We start from the raw sequence: 22,927 nt of genomic DNA, 5'->3' as shown, positions 1-22,927 counted from the left end.
GAGACAGTTCTCCCGAACTCATACTTCTACCTTGCAGTAAGATAATAAGAATATACTTATTTATTTTAAATATTTTTATTTATTTACTTGAAAGAGAAAAGGAGAGACTGAGCATGGTTGTGCCAGGGTCCCCGCCCACTGCCAATGAACTGCAAACGTATGTACCACCTTATGCATCTGGCTTTTACATGGATACTGGGGAATTGAACTCAGGTCTGTAGGCTTTGCAGGCAAGTGCCTTAACCACTGAGCAACCTCTCCAGCCCATATCTGCTTGTTTATTTATGGCTTTTCAAGGCAGGGTCTCACTGCAGCCCAGGCTGACCTGGAACTCATTCTGTAGCTACAGGTTGGCCTCAAACTCATGGGGATCCTCCTACGTCAGCCTCCTGAATGCTAGGATTCAAGGTAGCCACCACACCCAGCAAGAATATACTCTTTAAATCCCATTCGGGCTCAGGACCTGAGGTATGGCAAGTATGAAAGGCCTATAAGGAGTCAGGCCTGGTGGCACACATCTTTAATCCCAGCAGTCATTCAGGACGCAGAGGTAGGAGGATCGCTGAGTTTGAGGCCACCCTGACACTACATAGTGAATTTCAGGTCAGCCTGGGTTAATGCAAGACCTTACCTTGAAAAACCAAAAACAAAAAGGCCTATGGGGAGCAGCTACCACCACTGAAGGGAGTATGAAGGTCATAACATATGAGGGTCATATAGAAAGAACATGCTCCCTTGGGTCCAGTAACTATGTACCTGGGCCACCCATTATTACATTTATTGTAACACTCCAGTTACTGCAGTGACCCACCCACCTCATATTTCCACCAAGGTACTTTAAAAGTAGCTTGATTTGGGCTGGAGAGCCATATGGCTTAGTAGTTAAGGCACATGCCTGTGAAACCTAAAGACCCAGGTTCGACTCTCCAGGTCCCACATAAGCCAGTTGAACATAGTGGCACATGCATCTGAAATTCACTTGCAGTGGCTAGAGGCCCTGGTATGCCCATTCTCTCTCTCCCTCTGTCGGTCTGTAGTAAATAAATAAACAAAATCTTTTCTAAAAACAAAGGACCTTGATTTATGCCTTTGTCTTGTTACTATGCAAACTCACGAAACAGTTACCACACTGGGACATGGTATTTAGGGTAACCCCAATCTGTGTTCCAGGGCTATGGTCACCTGCATTTGACTCGAGATAAACTCCTGTTCCCTTTGAGGTGAGAGTTGTTTTAACATGGACACCCTATGGGGCAATATTTTTTGTCATGAAACTCCACTTAAAACTCTTCTTCAATGGTTTAATAAGTCGGGCGTGGTGGTGCACGCCTTTAACCCCAGTATTTGGGAGGCAGAGGATCGCCATGAGCTGGAGGTCGCCCTGAAACTACATAGTGAATCCCAGGTCAGCCTGAGCTACAGTGAGACCCTACCTCGAAAAGCCAAAAGAAAAAATCTGATTTATTTGTTTTGTTTATTCATTAGCGAGAATGGTTGCGCCAGGGCCTCCAGCCACTGCAAACGAACTCCCCGAACTCTTCTGGCTTCCGTGGGTTCTGGGGAATGAAAGGTGGGCAAATGCCCTAACTGCTAAGCCACTTCTCCCGCCCGAAGCTGCACTTCCCGGAGAGTACAGCGCGAGCGCAGCAGAACCCACCGCGGCTGCGGACGTGGGCGCTCCAAGAGGAACCTGCCGCCCTCGGCGGCATCTCCACTATCAGGGCTCGGGAAACCAAGGCACCGACGGCTGCGCGCGCACCCCGGCGTGAGGACACGCCCCCTCCGCGCACGCGCCATGCGGCCTCCGCGCCGGTCGCGACACTTCCGGGTCAGAGGTCAGCCGGTGCGGCGCGTGGGAACCATGGTGCAACTGCGAGCGCGGGCGTCCCGCGTCCCCTCGGCGGCGGAGGCGATGGTGGACGAGGAGCCGCCCGCCTCGGAGGAGGAGGAGGCGGCGGCGGAGCACGGGCTGCTGCTCGGGCAGCCCAGCAGCGGCGCGGCCGCGGAGCCGCTGCAGGACGACGGGGACGAGGACGACGAGGCGCCCGAGGAGCGGACGTTCGCCAGCGCCCAGGCGGAAGCGCGGGAGGAGCAGCGGCGAGCGCGCGAGACGGCGCGCAGGTTCGGAGTCCGGCGCGGCGGCGCGGGGGGTGCGCGGGGTCCCGGCGGCCCGCGCCCACCTGCCTGTCCCCCTCTCCCGCAGGGACAAGACGCTCCTGAAGGAGAAGCGGAAGCGGCGCGAGGAGCTGTTCATCGAACAGAAGGTCGGGGGCGGGTTTCCACTGCTGCGGCCGGGTCGGGGCGGCGGCGGGGGGACGTCTCGGGGCCGACTGCGAACGGACTCCCAGCTGGCCGGCACGCCTCGGTCATTTTCTTTGAAGCGCGGCCTCTGAGTCGGTTACCTGTGAGGTGCGGGCTGTGCGCAGGGTTTGGTAACTCGTGTCCTTCCCACGCACTCACCCTGCTGCCTTGTTGCATTGACATCTAACAAGGGACCTGGAGGTTGGAATACCGTGGCACACTAAGTTTTGTGGGCCCAATCTCCCCCTAGCTTAGAGGTAGGTACTGGCGAGGTTCTCACAGATGCAGGACCATCCTTACCGGTTTTTTAAAAGCACTACTGGCATACTGTGCGGGTCATTCTTAACTTACTCTTAACTGTTTTTATTCCAAAAGAAAAGAAAGCTGCTTCCAGATACTGTTCTAGAGCAGTTAACTACAGCTGCACAGGCCGAGTAAGTACTGGGATTGCTTGCTTGCTTACATAGTCATCTCTGAAAGACAGGTTGAAATGTTTGAATCTGTGATTAAAGAAATGGGTGTCAGGGCTGGAGAGATGGCTTAGCGGTTAAGCGCTTGCCTGTGAAGCTGAAGGACCCCGGTTCGAGGCTCGGTTCCTGGCGCGCCCATTCTCTCTCTCTCCCTCTACCTGTCTTTCTCTCTGTGTCTGTCACTCTCAAGTAAAAAAATTAAAAAAAGAAAAAGAGATGGGAGTCAGCCGGGCGTGGTGGCAGCCTTTATTCCCAGCACTCGGGAGGCTGAGGTAGGAGGATCACTGAGTTCTAGGCCACCTTGAGATTCCATAGTGAATTCCAGGCCGGCCGGGGCTAGAGTGAGACCCTACCTCGAAAAACCAAAAAAAAAAAAAAAAAAAAGAAAGAAAAAAAGAAAAAAGAAAAGAAAAAAAAGTGGGAGTCTAAACTTAGAAGTCACACAGTGTATTTGAGTTCCAGCACTCAGTGTGTTCATTCAGCAAACTTTATTGAGCGCCTGTACTTTGGGCAGGGAGCATCATGCTTGCTCACGTTTGCCCTGCCTGCTGCCAACCTGTGCTCCCTCTCAGTTCACTGCATTTTGAAGCTTTGCTTTTGTTCTCTTTAAAAGCCATAAGTGGGCTGGAGAGATGGCTTAGCGGTTAAGCGCTTGCCTGTGAAGCCTAAGGACCCCTGTTCGAGGCTTGGTTCCCCAGGTCCCACGTTAGCCAGATGCACAAGGGGGCGCACGCATCTGGAGTTCGTTTGCAGAGGCTGGAAGCCCTGGCGCGCCCATCCTCTCTCTCCCCCCCTCTATCTGTCTTTCTCTCTGTGTCTGTCGCTCTCAAATAAATAAATAAAATTAAAAATAAAAATAAAAGCCGTAAGTGCCCTGTGGGTGCACGCCTTTAATCGCAGGCAGGCAGAGGTAGGATCGCCATGAGTTCTTGGCCTGACACTACATAGTGAATTCCAGGTCAGCCTGGGCTAGATTGAGACTCTACCATGGTCTTTTCCTATTCTCATGCGCTCTCAAGTGCTAAGCTCTGGAGTTTGTAATTGTTTAGATATTGAATCCATTAGGCATATAAGCAGATCTATATCTATGGTCCAGTCTTTCACCTCTCAAACCAAGTTCAAATGTGTTCCCTCAAGACTGTTTTGAGGCTTTTCCTTGTCTCCTGTGTTTAAATTGTTGAATTAATCCTTGAGTCTTTAAAGTAAGAGACAGACCAATTACTTCAACACTTAAGCCAGTTCCTAGTCGCTGTTCTCCTTTGGACACCTAATAGTGTTCAGACAAAGTCGGGGAAGATAATCCCATCGGAGGAATGAATGCTAGTTCATTGATGGGGAGTTGGTGGCAGTGCCTTGGCTTACTTCCACACTGAACAGAACCAAAACATGCTGAGTAAAATTGAAGGGTGGTAGTAATGAAAGCAGAGAGAGGATCTTGTTTTGGGAAAAAGCACATGAACTGTGTGGCATGTTTTGAGTAAGCATTCTGATCTTCTTTTGTGGCTTCTTCCACAGCATAAAGAAGTCAAAGGAAGGTAAGAACTATTCTGCCTGAAGTAAACTTATGTCATTCGGTTTGAGGTACATTTGCAAATACAGTGTTTCTAACAAAACTTCCATCTAGATTGGTGTGTAGTGGCTAAAGTGAATTCCATTAAATGTTCCTAACTTTTTTGTGTATAAATCCTAATCAAAGTGGAACTTAAATTTTCAGTTAATTTTGAAAAGAAAAGTGAAGGCAATGAAAAAGGAAGTAACCCCAAGAAGTCTAAAATACAAAAAGTACAGACTGTCAGGTAAGGAGGGTTTTTTTTGGTCTACCCACATGAATTATAAAGGTTGATCTTTTGGATTAAAGCTTTGGCTTATGTGAGGATATTCAGTTACTGAATTATTTGTATAATAGGAAATGTTTTGATAATTATATTTACTTGTCCTAAATGTGTTATTTCTTACAATTAACCAGTGACTGCATAGATGCAGCAATAAAATTTCCTTTTTACTATTAATTTGTGACAGGACAAAGTGACTTTAATTCAAAATAAAGTTGTATAGGGCTTGGGAGGTATAGCTCAATAGTGCTGTTGCCTGGCCCATGTGAGGTGGTAGCTTTGATCTAGTACTACCTCCCCTCAGCCCTCATCAGAATAAAGGATGAAGGGGATTTGCCTGGGGTTCATCTGTAGAGTTCGTTCCACACATATAAGGACCTGTGCTGCTCCAGCACCTCCCCACCCCAAGCCCAGCAGGTGCATATATATCTAAGTGAGCATGTGCCATCTGCATTTATTTTGACTTTTTTTATATTAATCACCAGTCAGACTAAAAGTTACTTGGCTGTAAGGCTGAAAGACCAAGATCTGAGAGATTCAAGGCAACAAGCAGCCAAAGCCTTCATCCACAATTCTCTGTACGGCCCAGGAACCAAAAGAACTACTGGTAATCTTACAGACCATTGTTTTCATTCTTTACTGCAAAAGAAAAAGAAAAAAGAAATGATAAATAATTCTCCTTTCTAGTAAATAAATTCCTGTCTCTGGACAACAAGAGGTTACCTGTGAAAAAGGCTGCAGTGCAGTTTTTGAATAGCACTATGGGTAAGTTCGTCATCTTCTCTGTTAGCCACTGTGCCTTGGTTGTTCTGTACTTTTACTTTGAAGGAGACGTATGTATACCTTCATTGAAGAGACCAAAGACTATAAGCTGAGCATGGTGGCACACGCCTTTAATCCCAGCACTTGGGAGGCAGAGTTAGGATCGCAGTGAATTCCACGTCAGCCTGGGCTAAAGTGAGACCCTACCTCGAAAAAAAAAAAAAATTAAAAAGAAAGCATTCTGAATGTTAAGTTTCTTCTGTAGGAGTTTTAACTAATAGCTTGCTCAGTCTACTCACTACATAAACTTTCTTTTCTAGGAACCCAGAAACAACAAAATGCCAAGAGGTTCAAACGACGGTGGATGGCTAGAAAGATGAAGAAACCATATAAGTGAACTGAACTTAAAGCTGAATGAAGAATCTATACAGAATTTAGAATTATTTAATGTAGGTTTCTCATAAATACTACAAAAACTGTCAGCCTGTTCTGGGAAGGTCCCTGGCTACATTTCTTTCTAGAATACAATTGTGCTTTTGTCCATTAAATTAAACATAGGCAGTGCCTACTCCATTTTTTTACTGTATGGGTCTTTTTCCAACACAGCTTCCAGGGGGCATACTCACTGATAATTTCAAGTCACTGAATAAGAACTGTGAGCCTGAGAGGATCTGAGATCCATTTGTGGGTTTGGGGCTTGTTGATTACAAGTCTCATCTAATACAGTATGACTGAAAATCTGGAAGGAAATTTCATGCTGTCTTGCTGATTTCACTAATCCAGAAAAACCAATCAAATGAAGGCAGTCTTAGGTTGTAGCACTCAAACTGATAGTAAAAACCAAAATTAATTGTTCTAATTTTGTATGAAAACAAAGTATGTGTGTGTGTGTGTGTATATATATATACACACGTGCACACACATATATATACCTAACATAAATCCAGTTGACACTAGAATGTGTAGAAGTAAATTTTAATGGCTGGTTAATTATATCACTACATTTTTATTGCATTTTTATTGTACTCATTTAAGCACTTAAAAATGGAAGGTGTACAAAGATTAAATTAAGACACGGTAAATTGACTAAATATTTGGTTTTTATATAAATAAAGGTCATAACCACACTGTTGACATGTAATACTGTTATAATACAACAGTTAAACTTGTGAGTCTACAACAGAAGTCATCTGTAGTTAAACAGGAAACAAAGTTGAAAAAGACCATGTTTTAACATAACTACTGGGACTAACAGGTTGGGATTGTAAGTAGCAACAAACATATTCACTCAGCTCCTGAGTATTTCAAGTTTTACAGTACACATTAAAAATGATTTCTTCCATCAACACTATTAAATTCAAACTGTCGGATGTTTATGCATTTTGCAAGTTACACTGATTGAATGCTTATGCGGGAGTGGGGGTCGGAACATCTCCCAATTTGTAGTTTACGTCACCCACATGCTAACACAGATACAACGTGTTCCATTTCCTCCCCCCTACCCCCAACAAAGAAGGCAGGATTTTTTGGTTTCTTTTAGGTAATTGTTTTAAAAGGATGATAATCAATTTGAATGTCTGAAATTCAGTAATATTTAGCTCTTAGACAACTAAGAGGTTAAAGATGGAAAATACTTTCTCCTAACACTAAGTTAGAAAATCATTTGCATCATGCTGTAAACTAGGAAGCAATGTAAAGCGACAAAAACCTGTCCCCAGTACATAATTAAAAAATCTAAATTTCAAATCAGCAGAGCTGGTCTACTTGCATGTTGACTAGATGCCACTCTGTAAGTGAGCTCCTGAAGTGCATAGCTAGTGTAGGTAGTCTTCCACTGTGGCAAATGCACAGGATCCAATTCCTGATCGAGCCATCAGTCCTAGACACTGTGTGGCCTGTCCCATTGCTAGGGCAAGTGGAGGTTGCTTTGGCAGATTGTGGGTTTCTGAGGAGAGAGGATTAGAAAATGGAAATAGGAATTAAAAGGACATGAGGGTAAATCAGGAAAACGCATTTCAGTGTGTGTATGGCTCAGATGTACCTCACTAGCAAAGGCTGGGCAGTACCTTGAACATAATGTTCTCACAAGGCAATTGGGCTGCTGGTTTTTTTTGTTGTTAAGTTGTTACAGAATTAGATGTAACTTGTGTAGTGACTAGTTTAATATTTATCTTCTACTTGACTGAAGTTAGTTGATATTAAAGAAAGACTAGGGAGCTGGAAAGCTCCAAGGACCCAGTTTCGACTCTGCAGGACTCATGTAGTCCAGATGCACAAGGTGGCACACACTCCTGGAGTTCAAGTACAGTGGTGAGAGATCCTGGCATGCCAGTTCTCTCTCGCATTAAAAAAAAAAATGACACTGCTGAGTCACCTCCGAGGCATGCTGGTGTTACTCAGAAGCAAGCAATGGTAGAGGGGAAACAGACTAAAGCCAACCCACAATTTTGAAGGGGTTTTGTCAGAATCTTAGTAGGCATACAGTAATTACCCAAATTTACTACTTGTCAGAGATGAAGTAATAAAAGTGGACCAACTTAGACACAATAATTTCTCCTTGTGTGGAGGCAATGTGTAAAGCATAAGTACCCTCAAATGACAAAGGGCAAACCAGTAGCACCCTTGGTTCGGAGTCTACAGTTATGGCTGTGGGAGGAGAACATTTCCTGCAGGTGTGAAGCCATATGCCACTGAAGCTCAGGATTCAGTGGGAAAAAAAAAAAAAGTGATGCAGACTGGTAAAATAGCTTTAAAAAGCTGGGTGCGGTGGTGCACCCTTTTAATCCCAGCACTTGGGAGGCAGAGGTAGGAGGATTGCTGTGAGTTTTAGGCCACCCTGAGACTACATAGTTAATTTCAAGTCAGCCAGAGCCAGAGTGAGACCCTACCCTCGACAAAACAACAAAAAAATTGTTTTAAAAAAACTGATCTGAGGGTTAGCACTGAAAAGGGATCCTCCCCACCCACCTGAGGTAGGGCTGACCTGAAACTCACTATGTAGTCTCAGGGTGGCCTTGAACTCATGGTGATTCACCTACCTCTGTCTGGGATTAAAGGTGTGCGCCACCACGCCCAGGAATACTCTTCAGTAGTAATTTCAAAAGGTCAATTAGAGTAAGCCATAATTTCTCTACAGTGTCATTATTGTTACTAAGTTGCCTTAATTTTGTCAATAAAACTAAATGGATTTTGTTTAACCACAGAAAGTATAACCCATTATTATACACAAGTTCTAAACTCAAACTACAGCACCAAGAACACTACTCCTGTCCCAAGTCAGTATTCAAACTCAGCAAATTATGACCTGTGACTGTGAGGGCAAAGAAGCTGTGAGACTGACTAGGACATCCTATTGCTTCCATTAAAAAAACATCAAGCCAGGTGTGGTGGCGCACACGAATCCCAGCACTCAGGAGGCTGCGGTATATATAAGGACTGTGAGTTGGAGACCTGCTTGGGCTATGTAGTCTCAGGGTGGCCTGGAACTCATGGTGATGTCCCTACCTCTCTGCCTCCTGAGTGCTGGGATTAAACTTGTGCTCCACCACACCCAGCCAACATTCTTGACATGAATTTGGCCCTTTTACAAGTCTAACATCTAATTATTCATAATTTACTTTCTAGTTTAGAACAAGAAACCTGCAAACCTAATGGCCATTATTAGTGCAGGCTTTTAAACTGGACTGGAGTCCCATTTTATTGCAAAAACTAGATACTATCTAAAGTCAGATGTAAAATTATTGTTAACTTCTATTTTTGAAGAGAATAGCTCAAATTTTTAACATACAGCAACATTTTAATGTTTACATAGGGGTTCAATTCACAAAAGCATTTTATTCTATATAGAAATACTGTAACTTCACTGTAGTGAGTTTTGATAAAATAAACTGACAAGGAGAACAGCAACTTTAATATGGCTGTAAGTGTTCATGTGAGGGTAGGGCGCATGTGCCATACCACGTGTGACCGTGAGAACTTTAGGTATCAGTCCTGTTTTAAGGAAGGATCTCTCCACCACTGAATTCACCAAGAGTACCTGGCCCAGAAGTTTCCATCCAGGTGAGTTTCTGGTCCTGACCTGGAATTCACTATATAGTCTCAGGGTGGTCCTGAGCAGGTGATTCTACCTTTGCCTCCTGAGTGCTGGGATTAAAGACCTGCACCACCATGCCCAGCTGATTATAGGCACTCTTGGTAGAACATCAGGCTTTTACATGGTTTCTGGGGGTCCAAACTCAGGTACTTTTAAAAAATAATAATTATTACTTTATTTAACAGAAAGACAGGGAGAGAGAGAATGGGCACGGCAGGGCCTCTAGCCACTGCAAACAAACTCCAGATGCCTACGCCACCTTGTCCATCTGGCTTAAGTGGGTCCTGGGGAAATCAAACCGGGGTCCTTTGGCTTTGCAGGCAAATGATGGCTAAGCCATCCTCCAGCCCCAAACTCAGGTACTTTTGCACAGCAGGCACTTTATCCACTTAGCCACTAACTCCAAATCACTTTTTTGTTCTCTTTTTATTAGGCAAGGACCTGTTATTAATTTGGTTAGCCTAGGTTGACTCCAAGAGCTGGTCCCATGGAGGGCACTAACATGTCACCAGAAAAGCTGCTTATGTATGCCTATCAACATGATGGGTGACACAAGAGGCTCAGGTCACTCTTACCAACCGGTGGGGAAGCTGGTAACAGTGGAAATAGCTAAGAATCCCAACCTACAGAGCATGCCTGCACTTGTCAGATATTCAAACTCCTGAGTCCAGGTCATTGAAGCCTCAGTTCCTGACATCCGAGCTTCATTTTGTTCGTGTTCATTTCTTCTAACTCCACTTCCTTATGCACCAACTACATTTTCACTAACATGTCCAAATTCTCCCACTGCAATTAAGCCAAAAACCCATCCTAAACAGTATACACTAAATACAATGTCTAGACCTATTTAATATGTTGAGGCCACACGTGAACTCTTCCTCACGCTCTGCCCAGTCTTCTCACCGGACAGTTCAGATTTTCAGTCCTTTGTGTACTGCCCACAGCTCTCACCTGATGATTACTCACCTGGAGAGGCAAGAGGCTCTCTTTCCACCATGCAAACATCCTCCCCTGCACTGGCAGAAGAGTGAGGGCCCAGCCCAAGTAAGAAGCTAGGAGAATGCTACCCTCACTCTCAGCCTTGAAATAACAGCTACAGAAATCTTAAGTAAGGTTATTTTGAATTTAAACTAGACCACCAAAACACCTCACTATGAGAATGTGCAAGAGTGCTTACACATGTGCACACAAATACTTTTTTTAAATAGGTAAGGTTTGTTTGTTTGTTTATTTAAGAGAGAGACAGAATGGGCATACCAGGGTCTAAGTCACTACAAAAGAAACAGTTGCATGCGCCGCCATTACCACTGGGCTTACATGGGTTCTGCGGAATTGAACCTGGGTCCTTAGGCTTCGCAGGCAAACACCTTAACACCTAAGCCAGCCCCACAAAAACACTTCTACTTCCCAAACATCTCAAGATGTACCCCATAATTGACAGCTGCCATCCATTAGTACCCAGCATGTCATTGTACTTGGGATAAAGGAAGGTTTCTGTATTTTACAAGCAGAGAATAACATGTCTCTTACTATTGCAGCAAAACATCCAGAGGCTAGGAGACGTTCTTTGGCTTTACTTACCTAATATTGCACTGTTAAGAGCTGAGCACACAGGTTCTCTTTGAATTGGGTCAAGTTGATTTCCAACGGGGCTGTTCCAAGGATCTGAATATGCTAGTAAACTGAATGCATCCTGCAGAAAACAATTCAATTCACACAGCTTAGCTGTTAGGTTTAGAGTGGTTCCAAGTTGAAAGGAAAGTGAAATATGGCTTTAGGATACTAGACTACACTGTAACCCAAGCCCACATGCCCATGTCTGGGATGTTTTGTATTTCAGAGTTAGATTAGACTGGTTTTTAAGTTTCCATGTAGGAGATGGCCATCTCTCATTGTATACCATCTTCTCAGACTTGGTAGTAGACAAAAAAAAAAAAAAAAAGCCAAAGTGGTTCTCTCAAGTTCACCACAATAAGGTTTCAAGTAGATGCTTACCAGGTGGGCAGGGTCACTGTTTATGCTGGCCATCTCTCCTGAACGTTTAGGTTTCTGGTCTGAGAACCTGGTCTCCCCTCTAGTCCCACATGGACCATCTACCTCCTCCTGTCTTTCCCATGGCAGAAGCTGTCTGTACTTTGTTCTCTTTCCTCTCCAGATACCTCTCTATGGTTCAGGCCCATGCTCACTTCCCACATGGATGCATCCAGTCTCCCTTACTCAGGTTGTGGACCCTCCTTCTCCCTCATATTCCTAAACAAAGTTGTAATCATTTATAAATAATCATTACACAGATTTATTTGGTAGGGTTTCACTAGCCCAAGCTGACCTGGAATTCACTATGTATGCCAGGGTGGCCTTGAACTGAAGGCGATCCTCCTACCTCTGCCTCCCAAGTGCTAGGATTAAAGGTGTGTGCCACCACGCCTGGCTACACAGCCTTCTTGTAAGCAACCACTCTTCTCATCTTTCTGTGGAAGGCATAAACTATGATGGTTTGGGATACTGGCTTCAAGTCAAGCTGCACTACTCACTGACTTTGTGTTCCCTAAATCTCGTAAGTGGCCAGCTTTGCCATTTCATGTTTAGTGAGATTACAGAGACCTTACTCCAGAGTTGCACAAGTACTAAATGAAGTTAGAAATGTCAGTTCATCCCAACATTATGTAAGACCTCAATGAAGACAGCAATTACTTACTAGACACTTGAACCCCTGTAGCTACTCACAGGGGCTGCATGCCAGGACAGACTCTTCACGTCCCCACTGATGGCAGAGTCTGCTTCTCAAAGTGCTGAAGATGTTTAGGTAAAACAGCTACAAACTCTACTTCCAACTCCACACCCCAACTCAACTTACTGTCAGAAGACTAGCTTATGTCCTATAAAGCTAATCAATCATATCCTTTGTTGTTGTATTTTCAAGTCAGAGTGTCACTCTAGCCCAGGCTGACCTGGAACTCTCAGTGATTCTCCTACCTCTGCCTCCCAAGTCAATCATCAATTTTTAAGATTTGAATATTGTTATTTATTTGCAAGCACAGAAAGCGAATGGGTGTGCCAGGACACAGAATCACTGCAAATGACTCTAGATACCTGGACCACTTTTGTGCATCCAGCTTTACTTGGGTACTGGGAAACTGAACCTTGGTCGTTAGGCTTTGTGCTTTAACCACTGAACCATCTCCCCTGCCCAATCAAAATACATACACAATTTTTCTTTTTTTGAGGTAGGCCTCGCTCTAGCCCAGGCTGACCTGGAATTCACTATGTAGCCTCAGGTTGGCCTCGAACTCACAAAGTGATCCTTCACCTCTGCTTCCTCAGTGCTGGGATTAAAGGCATGCTTGACCACGACCGGCCTAAGAAGCACCATTCCTTTATAAAAATTTATAGCACCCAATCTCTACAACTAAACTCCTAGAACTTTATCAAGACACATCACTTTGGGCTAAAGAGATAGCTCAGCAGTTACGGAACTTGTCAGCAAAGCTAAATAAAGGACTCAGGCTCAATACCCTAGAACCCATGTAACACCAGATGCACAAGGTGGCACATTTTCTCTAGTAAATAAAATATTTATTTGACAGAGAGAAAGTGGCAGAGAGAGAGAGAGGATGTGCGTGTGCGAGCGAGCAGAAAAATGGGTGCACCAGGGCCTTCAGCTGCTGCAAACAAATTCCAGACGCATGCACCACCTTGTGCATCTGGCTTATGTGGGTCCTGGGGAACCAAACCTGGGTACTTTGGCTTCACAGGCAAACACCTTAACTGCTAAAGCATCCCACCAGCGCTAGAATATTAAAAAAAGACAACATTCTGGGGCTGGAGAAATGACTTAGTAATTAAGGTGCTTGCCTGTGAAGCCTCAGAACCCATGTCCACACTCTCCAGATCCCACATAAGCACAAAGGTGAGGCAAGCACAAGGTCACACATGCCCACTAGGTGGCGCAAACGTTGAGTTTGATTTTAGTAGCTAAGGCCCTGGGGCTCCATTTCTCCCTCTCTTCTCTCAAAAAAAAAAAAAAAAATCACTTAGTAAAAGGAAATGAAATTAACAAAATGAAAATTGTTTTACTCTCTGCTAGAAACCTTAATTGGTAATGATGCCTGAAGAAGTACAAATTAACACTTTTCAGACACTAACAATGGTTGGACTGAGGTAATAGCTAGCACTGCTGGCTGCAAAAGATTCCTGGGAATTAGTACACAGTATGGGCCACAGAGACATTCATAGCCTTTGACCTGGTAATTCTTCTCCTAGTACTTTGCTCCAGCCAAAACTTTGAAAGAAGAAACATGAATATACACATATGAAAGTTTTATGGACCCATCTAACATAAAAGCAAACAGAAAAACTAATAGAAGTATGGAAAAGGTGGCGGAAAGAATGTAAGAGCCAAAGTAAGGGTAGGACTCCTTATAACGTGCTCCTCCCAGACACAAAAGTGCCTGGAAATCCATGACCTCACAGTGCCTGACACTACCTGTACAAGACCATCATAATAGGAGGAAGAGATAATGACATCAAAATAAAAGAGATTGATTGAGAGGGTGAGGCAAGATGATGGAGAATGGAGTTTCCAAGTGGAAAGTAGGGGGGGAAGGTATTAACATGAGACAGTTTTTATAATCATGGAAGTTGTTAATAAAAAAATTTTTGAGGGCTGGAGAGATAACTTAGCAGTTAAGCGCTTGCCTGTGAAGCTAAGGACCCTGGTTCGAGGCTCGGTTCCCCAGGTCCCACGTTAGCCAGATGCACAAGGGGGCGCACGCGTCTGGAGTTCGTTTGCAGAGGCTGGAAGCCCTGGCGCGCCCATTCTCTCTCTCTCCCTCTATCTGTCTTTCTCTCTGTGTCTGTCTCTCTCAAAATAAATAAATAAATAAAAATTAAAAAAAAATTTTGAAAAAAAATAGAAGTACTAAACTGACATAGCTACAAAACAGAATATCCTACATTATAGAAATTGGGACAAATACTTTAGTTTTCTTGAGGCAGAGTCTCATTCTAGCCCAGGTGGACCTTGACTGACAGATCCTCCCATCTTAGTCTCCTGTGTGCTGGAATGAAAGGCCTGAGCTTTCACACTTGGGACAAATGCTTTAAGATAACACAAAAACACCTCAAACCTGGTGTTGGCTCACACCTGAGGTATCTACACTTGGGAATCTGAGGAAGGAGGATTGAAAGCTAGAGGCTAGTCAAGCAACGAGGATGATGATGAAGAACCACTGCAATGACTAGTCAGGTAAGATGTGTACTATTATGCGTGTACTGAATTAGTCACAAAACTAAAAACACCTTGAAAACTATCACTAACGGTTCTGTGAAAATAATTTGAGGGAAATGCAATGTCACTTAGGCAGGATTCTCAAACTGCACTCACAACTGATTGAAAACCCAGAGCAGTTTCTAAATAGCGTGAAACTAACTACCACTTCTCTGTCAGTTACTGTACTGAAAGCTCCCCAAGGCTGCGTACAGCTGTTCATTAATCTGACTTGGTGTGCCTACAACCTCATCATATTGAGGAAACTCAACAAATAGTTACCAAACAAACCAAGTCTGGCACATCCCTCAGTAGCCACTGGCAGAAGTAGGCTATAAGGAACAAAACCAAAGATGACAGAAAGAAAAAAGAAGACTGAAAGTCTAGAAGGAATAAAAGGTCAAGATAAACTGTGGGGTCCCTGTCACTGCAGGAACACCTCAAGCACTTTTACAGAGTGCCTATGGCCTATGGGCTGCAGTGTGTGACCCTCCACTGTGCAGGGAAATGGAGCACACAGGCACTGTTTTGTAAAGCCTGGGGAAGCTAACATCAAACCCTTCTGTGTAAATATGCAGCTGTCCTGCATGAAGATGTCTGAGCTGACAGACACAGACAGCACATACAATGGTGGCCCCTTGAGATGACAATGGAGCTGAAAAATACCTATTGCCTAGTGACATCATTAATGCTGTCATATCTCAGCACAGTGAATTAATTACTCATGTGTTTGTAGTAAGGACAGTATAAACAAACCTACTGCACTGCAGCATGTAAGAGTATAGTAAATACAACTATGTAAATGTCTTACTTGTCAATGTTAATTAACAATGGCACAGTGCTGGACGTGGTGGGACACGCCTTTAATCCCAGCACCTAAGAGGCAGAGGAAGGAGGATCACCGTGAGTTCAAGGCCACCCTGAGACTACAGAGTTAATTCCAGGTCAGCCTGGACCACAGTGAGACCCTACCTCGAAAAAACAAAACAAAACAAAACAAAACAAAAGGCACAGTATGCTATGCCATGCCATGCCATGCCAATGTTCTCTATAGATACACACATAGGTGGAGACCATATGCATGCCACCGAGGTGTGCAGGTAATACCATGGAGGTTTGTCTAAGAATAGCACGCTGGCACAAGAACAGAATGCCTAAAATGAATCTCTTAAAACATGTTCCTGTCAATAAATGATACACTATTTTATGATTCAGTTTATGCAAACTTCAAACATTAAAAATTAAAATAAAACACCACCACATCATGTGATCTGGAGTAAAGAGTAAAGACAAGCCGGGCAGGGTGGCGCACGCCTTTAATCCCAGCACTCGGGAGGCAGAGGTGGGAGGATCACCGTGAGTTCGAGGCCATCCTGAGACTACACAGTGAATTCCAGGTCAGCCTGGGCTAGAGTAAGACCCTACCACAAAAAACCAAAAATCTGTTGTTTCCATCAACTCCTCTAATCTTGCTCCCTGGCTTCTTGTAAAGTAGGCCACTTATATATCTTACCCTGATATGGACCAAGGTAGGTTTGGGGAGTGACAGAGGAGCAGCTTCGAACATGAAGAGTCTCTGAAAGACGGCACTGGTTAGAAGTCAGGAGTGTAAAACCAAAGCTAGCCATTTTCTTGAGATGAAATGATAAATTATGCCTTCATATAATTAGTGCAATCAAGAAATCCCTTTGAAATGTGGTCATGTAATGACATTTTCTTGAGTTTTATGGAAATTAGAATCAGACACAATAAGCTAATGGAAGTATAATTTCACATATTCAAAAGTTCTATATAAATCACATATACCTTCACCCAGCTTGAATTAGCACAGTTTTAACAAGAAACTCAAGTCAGATCACTGAGTATTTAACTGTCTAAGAATTCTTAAAAACATTCCCAAATAGTTCCTCCAAGTGTAGCTCTCAGAGTGGTCCAAGTGTACAAAGAATCCAGGCCCTTTCAAGGAGCTTAGAAGGCCAACGTTCTTTTCATAATAACATCAACACTTTTCCTTGCCTTTTTAAGTAATTTATTTATTTTAGAGAGAGACAGAAAGAACTAGTATGCCAGAGCCTCCACGCTGCTATAATGAACTCCAGATGCTTATGCCACCTGGTGGGCATGTGTGATCTTGCACTTGCCTCACTTTTGTGCGTCTGGCTTATGTGGGATCTGGAGAGCTGAACATGTGTTCTTAGGCTTCACAGGCAAGCACTTAACCGCTGAGCCATCTCTGAAGCCCTTCCTTGCCCTTTTTACTTTCAAAGCCCATTTCTCTGATATCTGATTTGACTGAGCACAGAATTCTGTAGATATGAGACTCTAACTCATCACCTGCTACAGAAAGAAGACAGTACAAAGTATAAAACAGGGGCTGAGGAGATGGCTCAGTCAAAGGTGCCTGCTTGCACAGCCTGCTGGCCCAGGTTCAATTCTCCAGAACTCACATAAGGCCAGACACACAAAGAGGCATGTGCATCTGGGACTCATCTGTAGTGGCAAAGGGCCTAATGCACTAGTAATTTCACTCAAAACTAGCCAGATAGATAAATGGTTGACTGACAGATTAAATTTTATAAGGCCTAAAAAGAAGTACAAAATAGTGCTACTTTTCATTTTCTCATTTAAGTGTGATAGATACTTTTTAGTAAAAATAGATTTACTTGAAAATGAATAATCTTAGTTTTTAAGTCAAAACTTGGGAACCCTTTGCCTGACCTGCCCCTGGCTCCACTCTGGCGCTGAGGTGAACCTCAACCCTTAGGACGTTGTTCAAGTACACAGACACCGAGAGCATAAACATCCAAAACACCCTCAGTGTCTAGCAAAGCAGCACAGTTCCCCTTTAGTTTCTTCTTAGCACTTCTGATAGCAGAAAAAAGTTGCACAGCAATGCATACTGGTGATATTTATTAGAGAAATACTAAAAGCAGGGAGTTAAGACACTGTCACTTAAGAAAATCTTAACCTTCAGAGGTAAATGTAGATGATTTTCCCAATATGAATGTCTACTTTCACTGTTTAAATTAAAAAGGATTTCAATCCTATTACCTATCAGTCAGTTCTTTTGTATCTAGTCGGGTGACCATTAGAAATAAAATTATGGGGCTGGAGAGATGGCTTAATGGTTAAGGCACTTGCCTGTGAAGTCTAAGGGACCAGGTTCGACTCACCAGAGCACATGTGAGCTAGATACCCAAGGTGACGCATGCGGACAGGTGGCACTCGCGTCTGGAGCTCTTTTGCAGTGGCTAAAGCTCTGTGGTGCCAATTCCTTCTCTCTCTCATTAAAAAAAAAAAAAAAAGGAAAGAAGGGCTGGAGATATGGCTTGTTAGTTAAGGGCTTGCCTGTGAAGCCCAAGGACCTTAGTTCGAGGCTTGAACTCCCAGGACCCACATAAACCAGATGCACAAGGGGGGACCCACATAAACCCGATGCACAAAGGGGCACATATGTCTGGAGTTTGTTTGCAGTGGCTGGAAGCCCTGATGCGCCCATTCTCTGTCTATCTGCCTCTTCTCTGTCTGTTGCTCTCAAAATAAAATAAAATAAAATAAAATGTAATAAAAATAAATTTAAAAAAAAAGAAAACCATGCTAGAGTAGACGAGGTACCATGGTGATCACACACCTTAGCCACTTAGTAAATGAAACACAATACATAATGCTGATTGAAGGTAATATTGTGAAGGCTCCTTAGCCGACCTCAGACTGTGCACACCTGTCCTGTTGTTACATGGCAAATTCCTGTGCACTGAAAGCAGTAAACAACTATCGCCAGCTTTATCAGAAGCCACTGGGACAACTCATGAGAGAACATCCCCCATAGAAGGAAAGGCAAGAGGAAGGATCTCAGGGGCCCCTCTGCCAGCTTATACAATGATGCACAAGGTCTCATGGCCTCGATGGAAGGTAAAGAGTATGCAGTGGGTAAAAGATCAAGGGACAATGAGCTCACCTAAGCAGCCATGGGAGACTGTCACCCATGCTGGAATGTGGCTTCTTGGTACAGCTGCTGTGGAGGCCTTGTATTCTGCAAGTAACCCCTCACCAAGCTCTGGAAGTAACCCCAGTAAAATCACTGGTTCACCACAACTGGTTTTGGTGCGAGTGTAATGTGGTCTGGGGTAAGTAGACGTGTGTTTATGTCTTCCCAGGGAAAAAGTTCCCCCAACACGTGTCTGCGCAGGGGCTATCCTGCAGCATTTGTGGAGATGCCCACTAGTGCTCATTTTATGCCAACTGCTCTAGGACCACTAAGTGCTGCTGACTGCTAACCTCTCATTGGGAACAGAGGCAGCAGCTGTTTGCCCTCCTTATATACCGAAAGATCTTAAGGCCACCCAAAACCTCTCCCCTTTCCTTTCTGAAGTTTGCTAAGGTTTGGGTATGAAAGTATCTCCTTACAAGTTCATGTGTCCAGTGCTTGGTCCCTAGCTGGCAGTGTTACTTTGGGAATCTCTGGGAGCTTCAGGAGGTGGGGCCTAGCTAGAGGAAGTAGGTCACTGGGAGTGTACCTCTGAAGGATATACTGGGTCATCAGTCCCTTCCTATCTCTGCTTCGTGTCTGCTATGAGGTAAAAGCCTGTCTCTTCCACATGCTTCTGTTGCCCTAATATTCTGCCTTACCATGGGACCAAACTCAATGAAGCCAAGAATTGTGGGCTGAAGTGTTTAAAACTATGAGCAAAATAAATATTTTCTCCCCTTGTTTATGTCGGATGTTTTGTCTCAGGAAGGAGGGAAATAACTAACCAAGGCTTCTTCAAAAACATTCAAGATATGTGCATAACAAATAACTTTTAAAAAAATGTGCAGGGGGCTGGAGGGAGGGCTTAGCAGTTAAGGAATTTGCCTGCAAAGCCAAAGGACCCAGGGTGGATTCCCAAGGACCCATGTTAGCCAGAAGCACAAGGTGGTGCATGTGTCTGGAGTTTTTTTTGCAGTAGCTACAGGCTGACACACCCATTCTCTCTGCCTCTTTCTCTCTCCCTCCAATACATAAATTTTAAAAAATACTTTAAAAAAATGAAGGCCAGGAATACACTTAATCTGCAGCAACCCTGAACAATGTATACTAAAAAAGAATATATGTGCCAAAATTGTAGCTTTCTGAGTACTCTCACAAGTGTACAGTAGCTCCAGAGCTGCGAGACTTCAGGACAGTCATAGGGACACACGGCGCTGTTTCGCGACCCTCCAGCACTAGCCCTTCTCTTCTTCAGGAGGCCCAGTACTCTAGTTCATCAGAGCTACCGAACATTATCCAAAGTCTCAAATCACAAAGTCTCATTATTAAGTCTCAAGGAAAGCATATCACTGGGAGATGAAATGTGTCCCAAAAGCTCAACCACTGAAGATTTGGTCCCAATACATAAGTGTTGTCTTGGGAGGCGATTGGACCAAAAGGACTCTAACCTCATCATTAACGGTGGAAACTTGAGGAAGTAGGACCTAGTTGAAGGAAGGTGGTCACTGGAGGCCTCCTGTAAAGGTATACCCTGGTCCACAGCCCCTTCCCAGCTCTCTGCTAAGCAGCCACCATGAGGTAGCTCTGCTCTACACAGGACAGAAACAATGGGCCCAAGGGAGCACCACTGAAACCCCTGACACTATGGGCCACAGTAAACATTTCTCCTTTGATTTTCCTTCAGGTATTTTGTCACAGTCATGGAATGTTAGCTCAACACACTCACTTTCAGCATCTTCTTATTTGCCGTGTTCTTGCCACACTCTCTCCTCAGCTGTTCGCTCATCGCTTGCAGCTCTCGTCCGAAGTGGATCATTCTTTCTATGGCGGCCTGACTTCCTCCACACAACTGGCGTCTTAACTGACTTGAATCAACTTCTGTAAGCAGAACAAAGAAGTACTTTATTACCTATGAAATGGAGAATGATGAATGCAAATCATAATTCTTTATAACATTTTATACATTCATTTAGAAGCTACTATCTAATACTTCATGGAAACACACAGGTTGTCTGTGTATTGGAGACAGGATCTGACTATGTAGCTCAAGCTGGCCTCAAACTCCAGCTGCTCCTGCCTTGACCTCCCAAGTGCCAGGATTGTAGGCTGAAGAAAGAACCTGTTTCAAAAAGAAAGGAGCCAGGTAAGGTGGTGCACACCTTTAATCCCAGGACTTGGGAGGCAGAGATAGGAGGATCACCATGAGTTCAAGTCCACCCTGAGACTACAGAGTGAATTTCAGGTCAGCCTAGGCTACAGCAAGACCGTACCTCAAAGTAGAATTAAAAAAAGAAGATACCATATCTTACTAATGACAGGGACTAACACTCTAGAGAAATGCTACTTATAGAAAACATTTTTGTATTTTGTGTGGTGAGAGAGAGTCATGTTAGGCGTCTTCCTCAAGCATTCTCTACTTCTTTGAGATAAGATCATGCACCTGGATCCCAGGTGTTTATAGGCTCAGGGATCAAGAACTTTAACCACAGTGCCAGCTCCCCAGCCCAATATTGTATCCCTTGACTAACAATTAGTTAACAATACTGTTGCTATATAAGTCACTAATACTATACTTGATCTGGGTCACCAGGTTGAGACATCCAGGTCACTATTACAAAGAGTGTTTATAAGATGGTGAGGAAAATGATTAACATTGACTAAGTACTTTTACTCTTCACAATGATTAGATATACTATTTTACCACTTCACAGATGAAGACACTGAGGCACAGAGCAGTTGAGTGTTTTCTCCAAGGTCAAGTGCCTAGTAAGTGGCAGCTGCAGAAATAAAATCTACAACATCTGGCTCTGGAACTCTGGCCCTTAACCATTACATTTACATTTCTCTTTGGAAGTGAGGTGGCTTTAAGCCAACAGAATAAAACTAAGTTTCCTTTTAAACAACTTCAATAAGCAAAAATACCTTTCAATCTCAAAGTTCTAGAAAATCAAATGTTGCTAGGAAATTCCAACAATTTGTTTAAAATTTCCACTCTCCATTTAGTAGGAATGTTTGTTGATGGTTTAGTTATAGATCAAAAATATTCAAGTGGAGTTGAAAAGGGGAAAGTGGGGGGAGGGAGGAAAAATACTATGGTTTATTGTCTATAATTATGGAAATTATTTTAAAAAATTCATATGAATCATTGAGTCACATTTCTTTCTTGAGGTGGAGAGGTCATACGTGGGCCTTTTCTGCCTCCCCAGCATAGTACAGTACAATACATATTATGTGCTCACATTAAATTCATACAGTTATGTCTACCCATCTTGTTTTACTATGTTAACAGTGTGAAGTGTTTCCTGCCTCCAGCCTTGCACCCTAAGGCGCCTCTCCCCAGGAGGTCCTGCAGCACTGGTGGCCTCACTTCAGTGGAGCAGATGCCGCTTCTCCTCAGGGGCAACCCAGGCATAGCGCTGCTCGCCAGGTCTCCGCTCATAAGAAAGCTTGAGTAACACATGCTTAATCTTTAAATGTGGCTTATGGCTATTAGATGTGGATCACACAGCCACCATTTTTTAATAAAAATGTAAGAAATATCACTGCAGACCCATTTCGGTGTCCCAATCTTCCATGTCGTGGTCATGTTTGGAGCTCCCATTTAGGAAGCCATTGGATGACGTTTCTCCAACTCCATTGGAGTAATGATCTGTTTCCATGTCTACATCATTACTGAAAATGAAAAAAAAAAAACAAAAACAAAACCTAATTTTAGAAAAATACTTGCAGCTTGGTTTAAAACAAATTACGACACAACTACATAGCCTGCTTATCAACTAACTCCATAAAACAATACAATTAAGGTATTTAGTTAAATTTCAAATAATAAATAACAAACCTCTGGAGACATGGGAGAAAAAATGTATGTGTAAAAATGTGGTGAATGTTCTGATTGTGAATCAACAGAAATCATAGTTTGGATATACTTTTAACTATTTTTCAAACACAAAATTGCACTTCTTTCTTGCTCCAGAGACTCCAAGTGATCTTCTCTGTCCCCAGCATTCATTTCCAGCATATAAGGAAAAAAATGTCACCCTCCAAATTAATAAAGTTAATTCCTTCCACTGCTGGACTTGTTACAGGTCCTAACATTTTGGCCTTTGCTTTACTGCTTAAGAATTTGCCCTCACTCTCCCTATGGCCAGCTGACAGAAAACTGGAAAAAACTATGCTGCATGCAGCCCTATAGAAGAGAAGGCATCAGCAGTGGTAAACAGCAGTGGATACTGC

The 22,927-nt window shown here is 43.6% G+C and overlaps 2 protein-coding genes across 2 annotated transcripts in view; one reads left to right on the top strand and one right to left on the bottom strand.

The window, feature by feature from the left end:
• Positions 1–1,861: 1,861 nt before the first annotated feature.
• Nol7 (nucleolar protein 7) lies at positions 1,862–5,938 on the top strand. The gene is made up of 8 exons (XM_004667943.2): positions 1,862–2,121; positions 2,204–2,264; positions 2,677–2,735; positions 4,287–4,306; positions 4,486–4,567; positions 5,089–5,210; positions 5,291–5,368; positions 5,686–5,938. Exons 1-8 carry the CDS (start codon positions 1,862–1,864, stop codon positions 5,760–5,762), a joined length of 759 nt encoding a protein of 252 aa, XP_004668000.1. The 3' UTR covers positions 5,763–5,938.
• A 386-nt stretch (positions 5,939–6,324) lies between these two features.
• Positions 6,325–22,927, bottom strand: part of Ranbp9 (RAN binding protein 9) — a 111,725-nt gene continuing 95,122 nt past the window's right edge. Inside the window, exons 11-14 of the mRNA XM_004667942.2 lie at positions 22,245–22,366; positions 20,421–20,572; positions 11,040–11,151; positions 6,325–7,310 (exon numbers count right to left, since the gene is read on the bottom strand). Of these exons, the coding sequence (XP_004667999.2) occupies positions 7,180–7,310; positions 11,040–11,151; positions 20,421–20,572; positions 22,245–22,366 (517 nt within the window). The 3' untranslated portion in view covers positions 6,325–7,179. The remainder of the gene's footprint in view (positions 7,311–11,039; positions 11,152–20,420; positions 20,573–22,244; positions 22,367–22,927) is intronic.

Source organism: Jaculus jaculus, chromosome 17, assembly GCF_020740685.1.
Source record: "Jaculus jaculus isolate mJacJac1 chromosome 17, mJacJac1.mat.Y.cur, whole genome shotgun sequence".
Lineage (NCBI taxonomy): Eukaryota > Metazoa > Chordata > Mammalia > Rodentia > Dipodidae > Jaculus > Jaculus jaculus.
The sequence above is the reverse complement of the archived record's forward strand: the minus strand, read 5'-3'. Positions and strand labels throughout refer to the sequence as shown.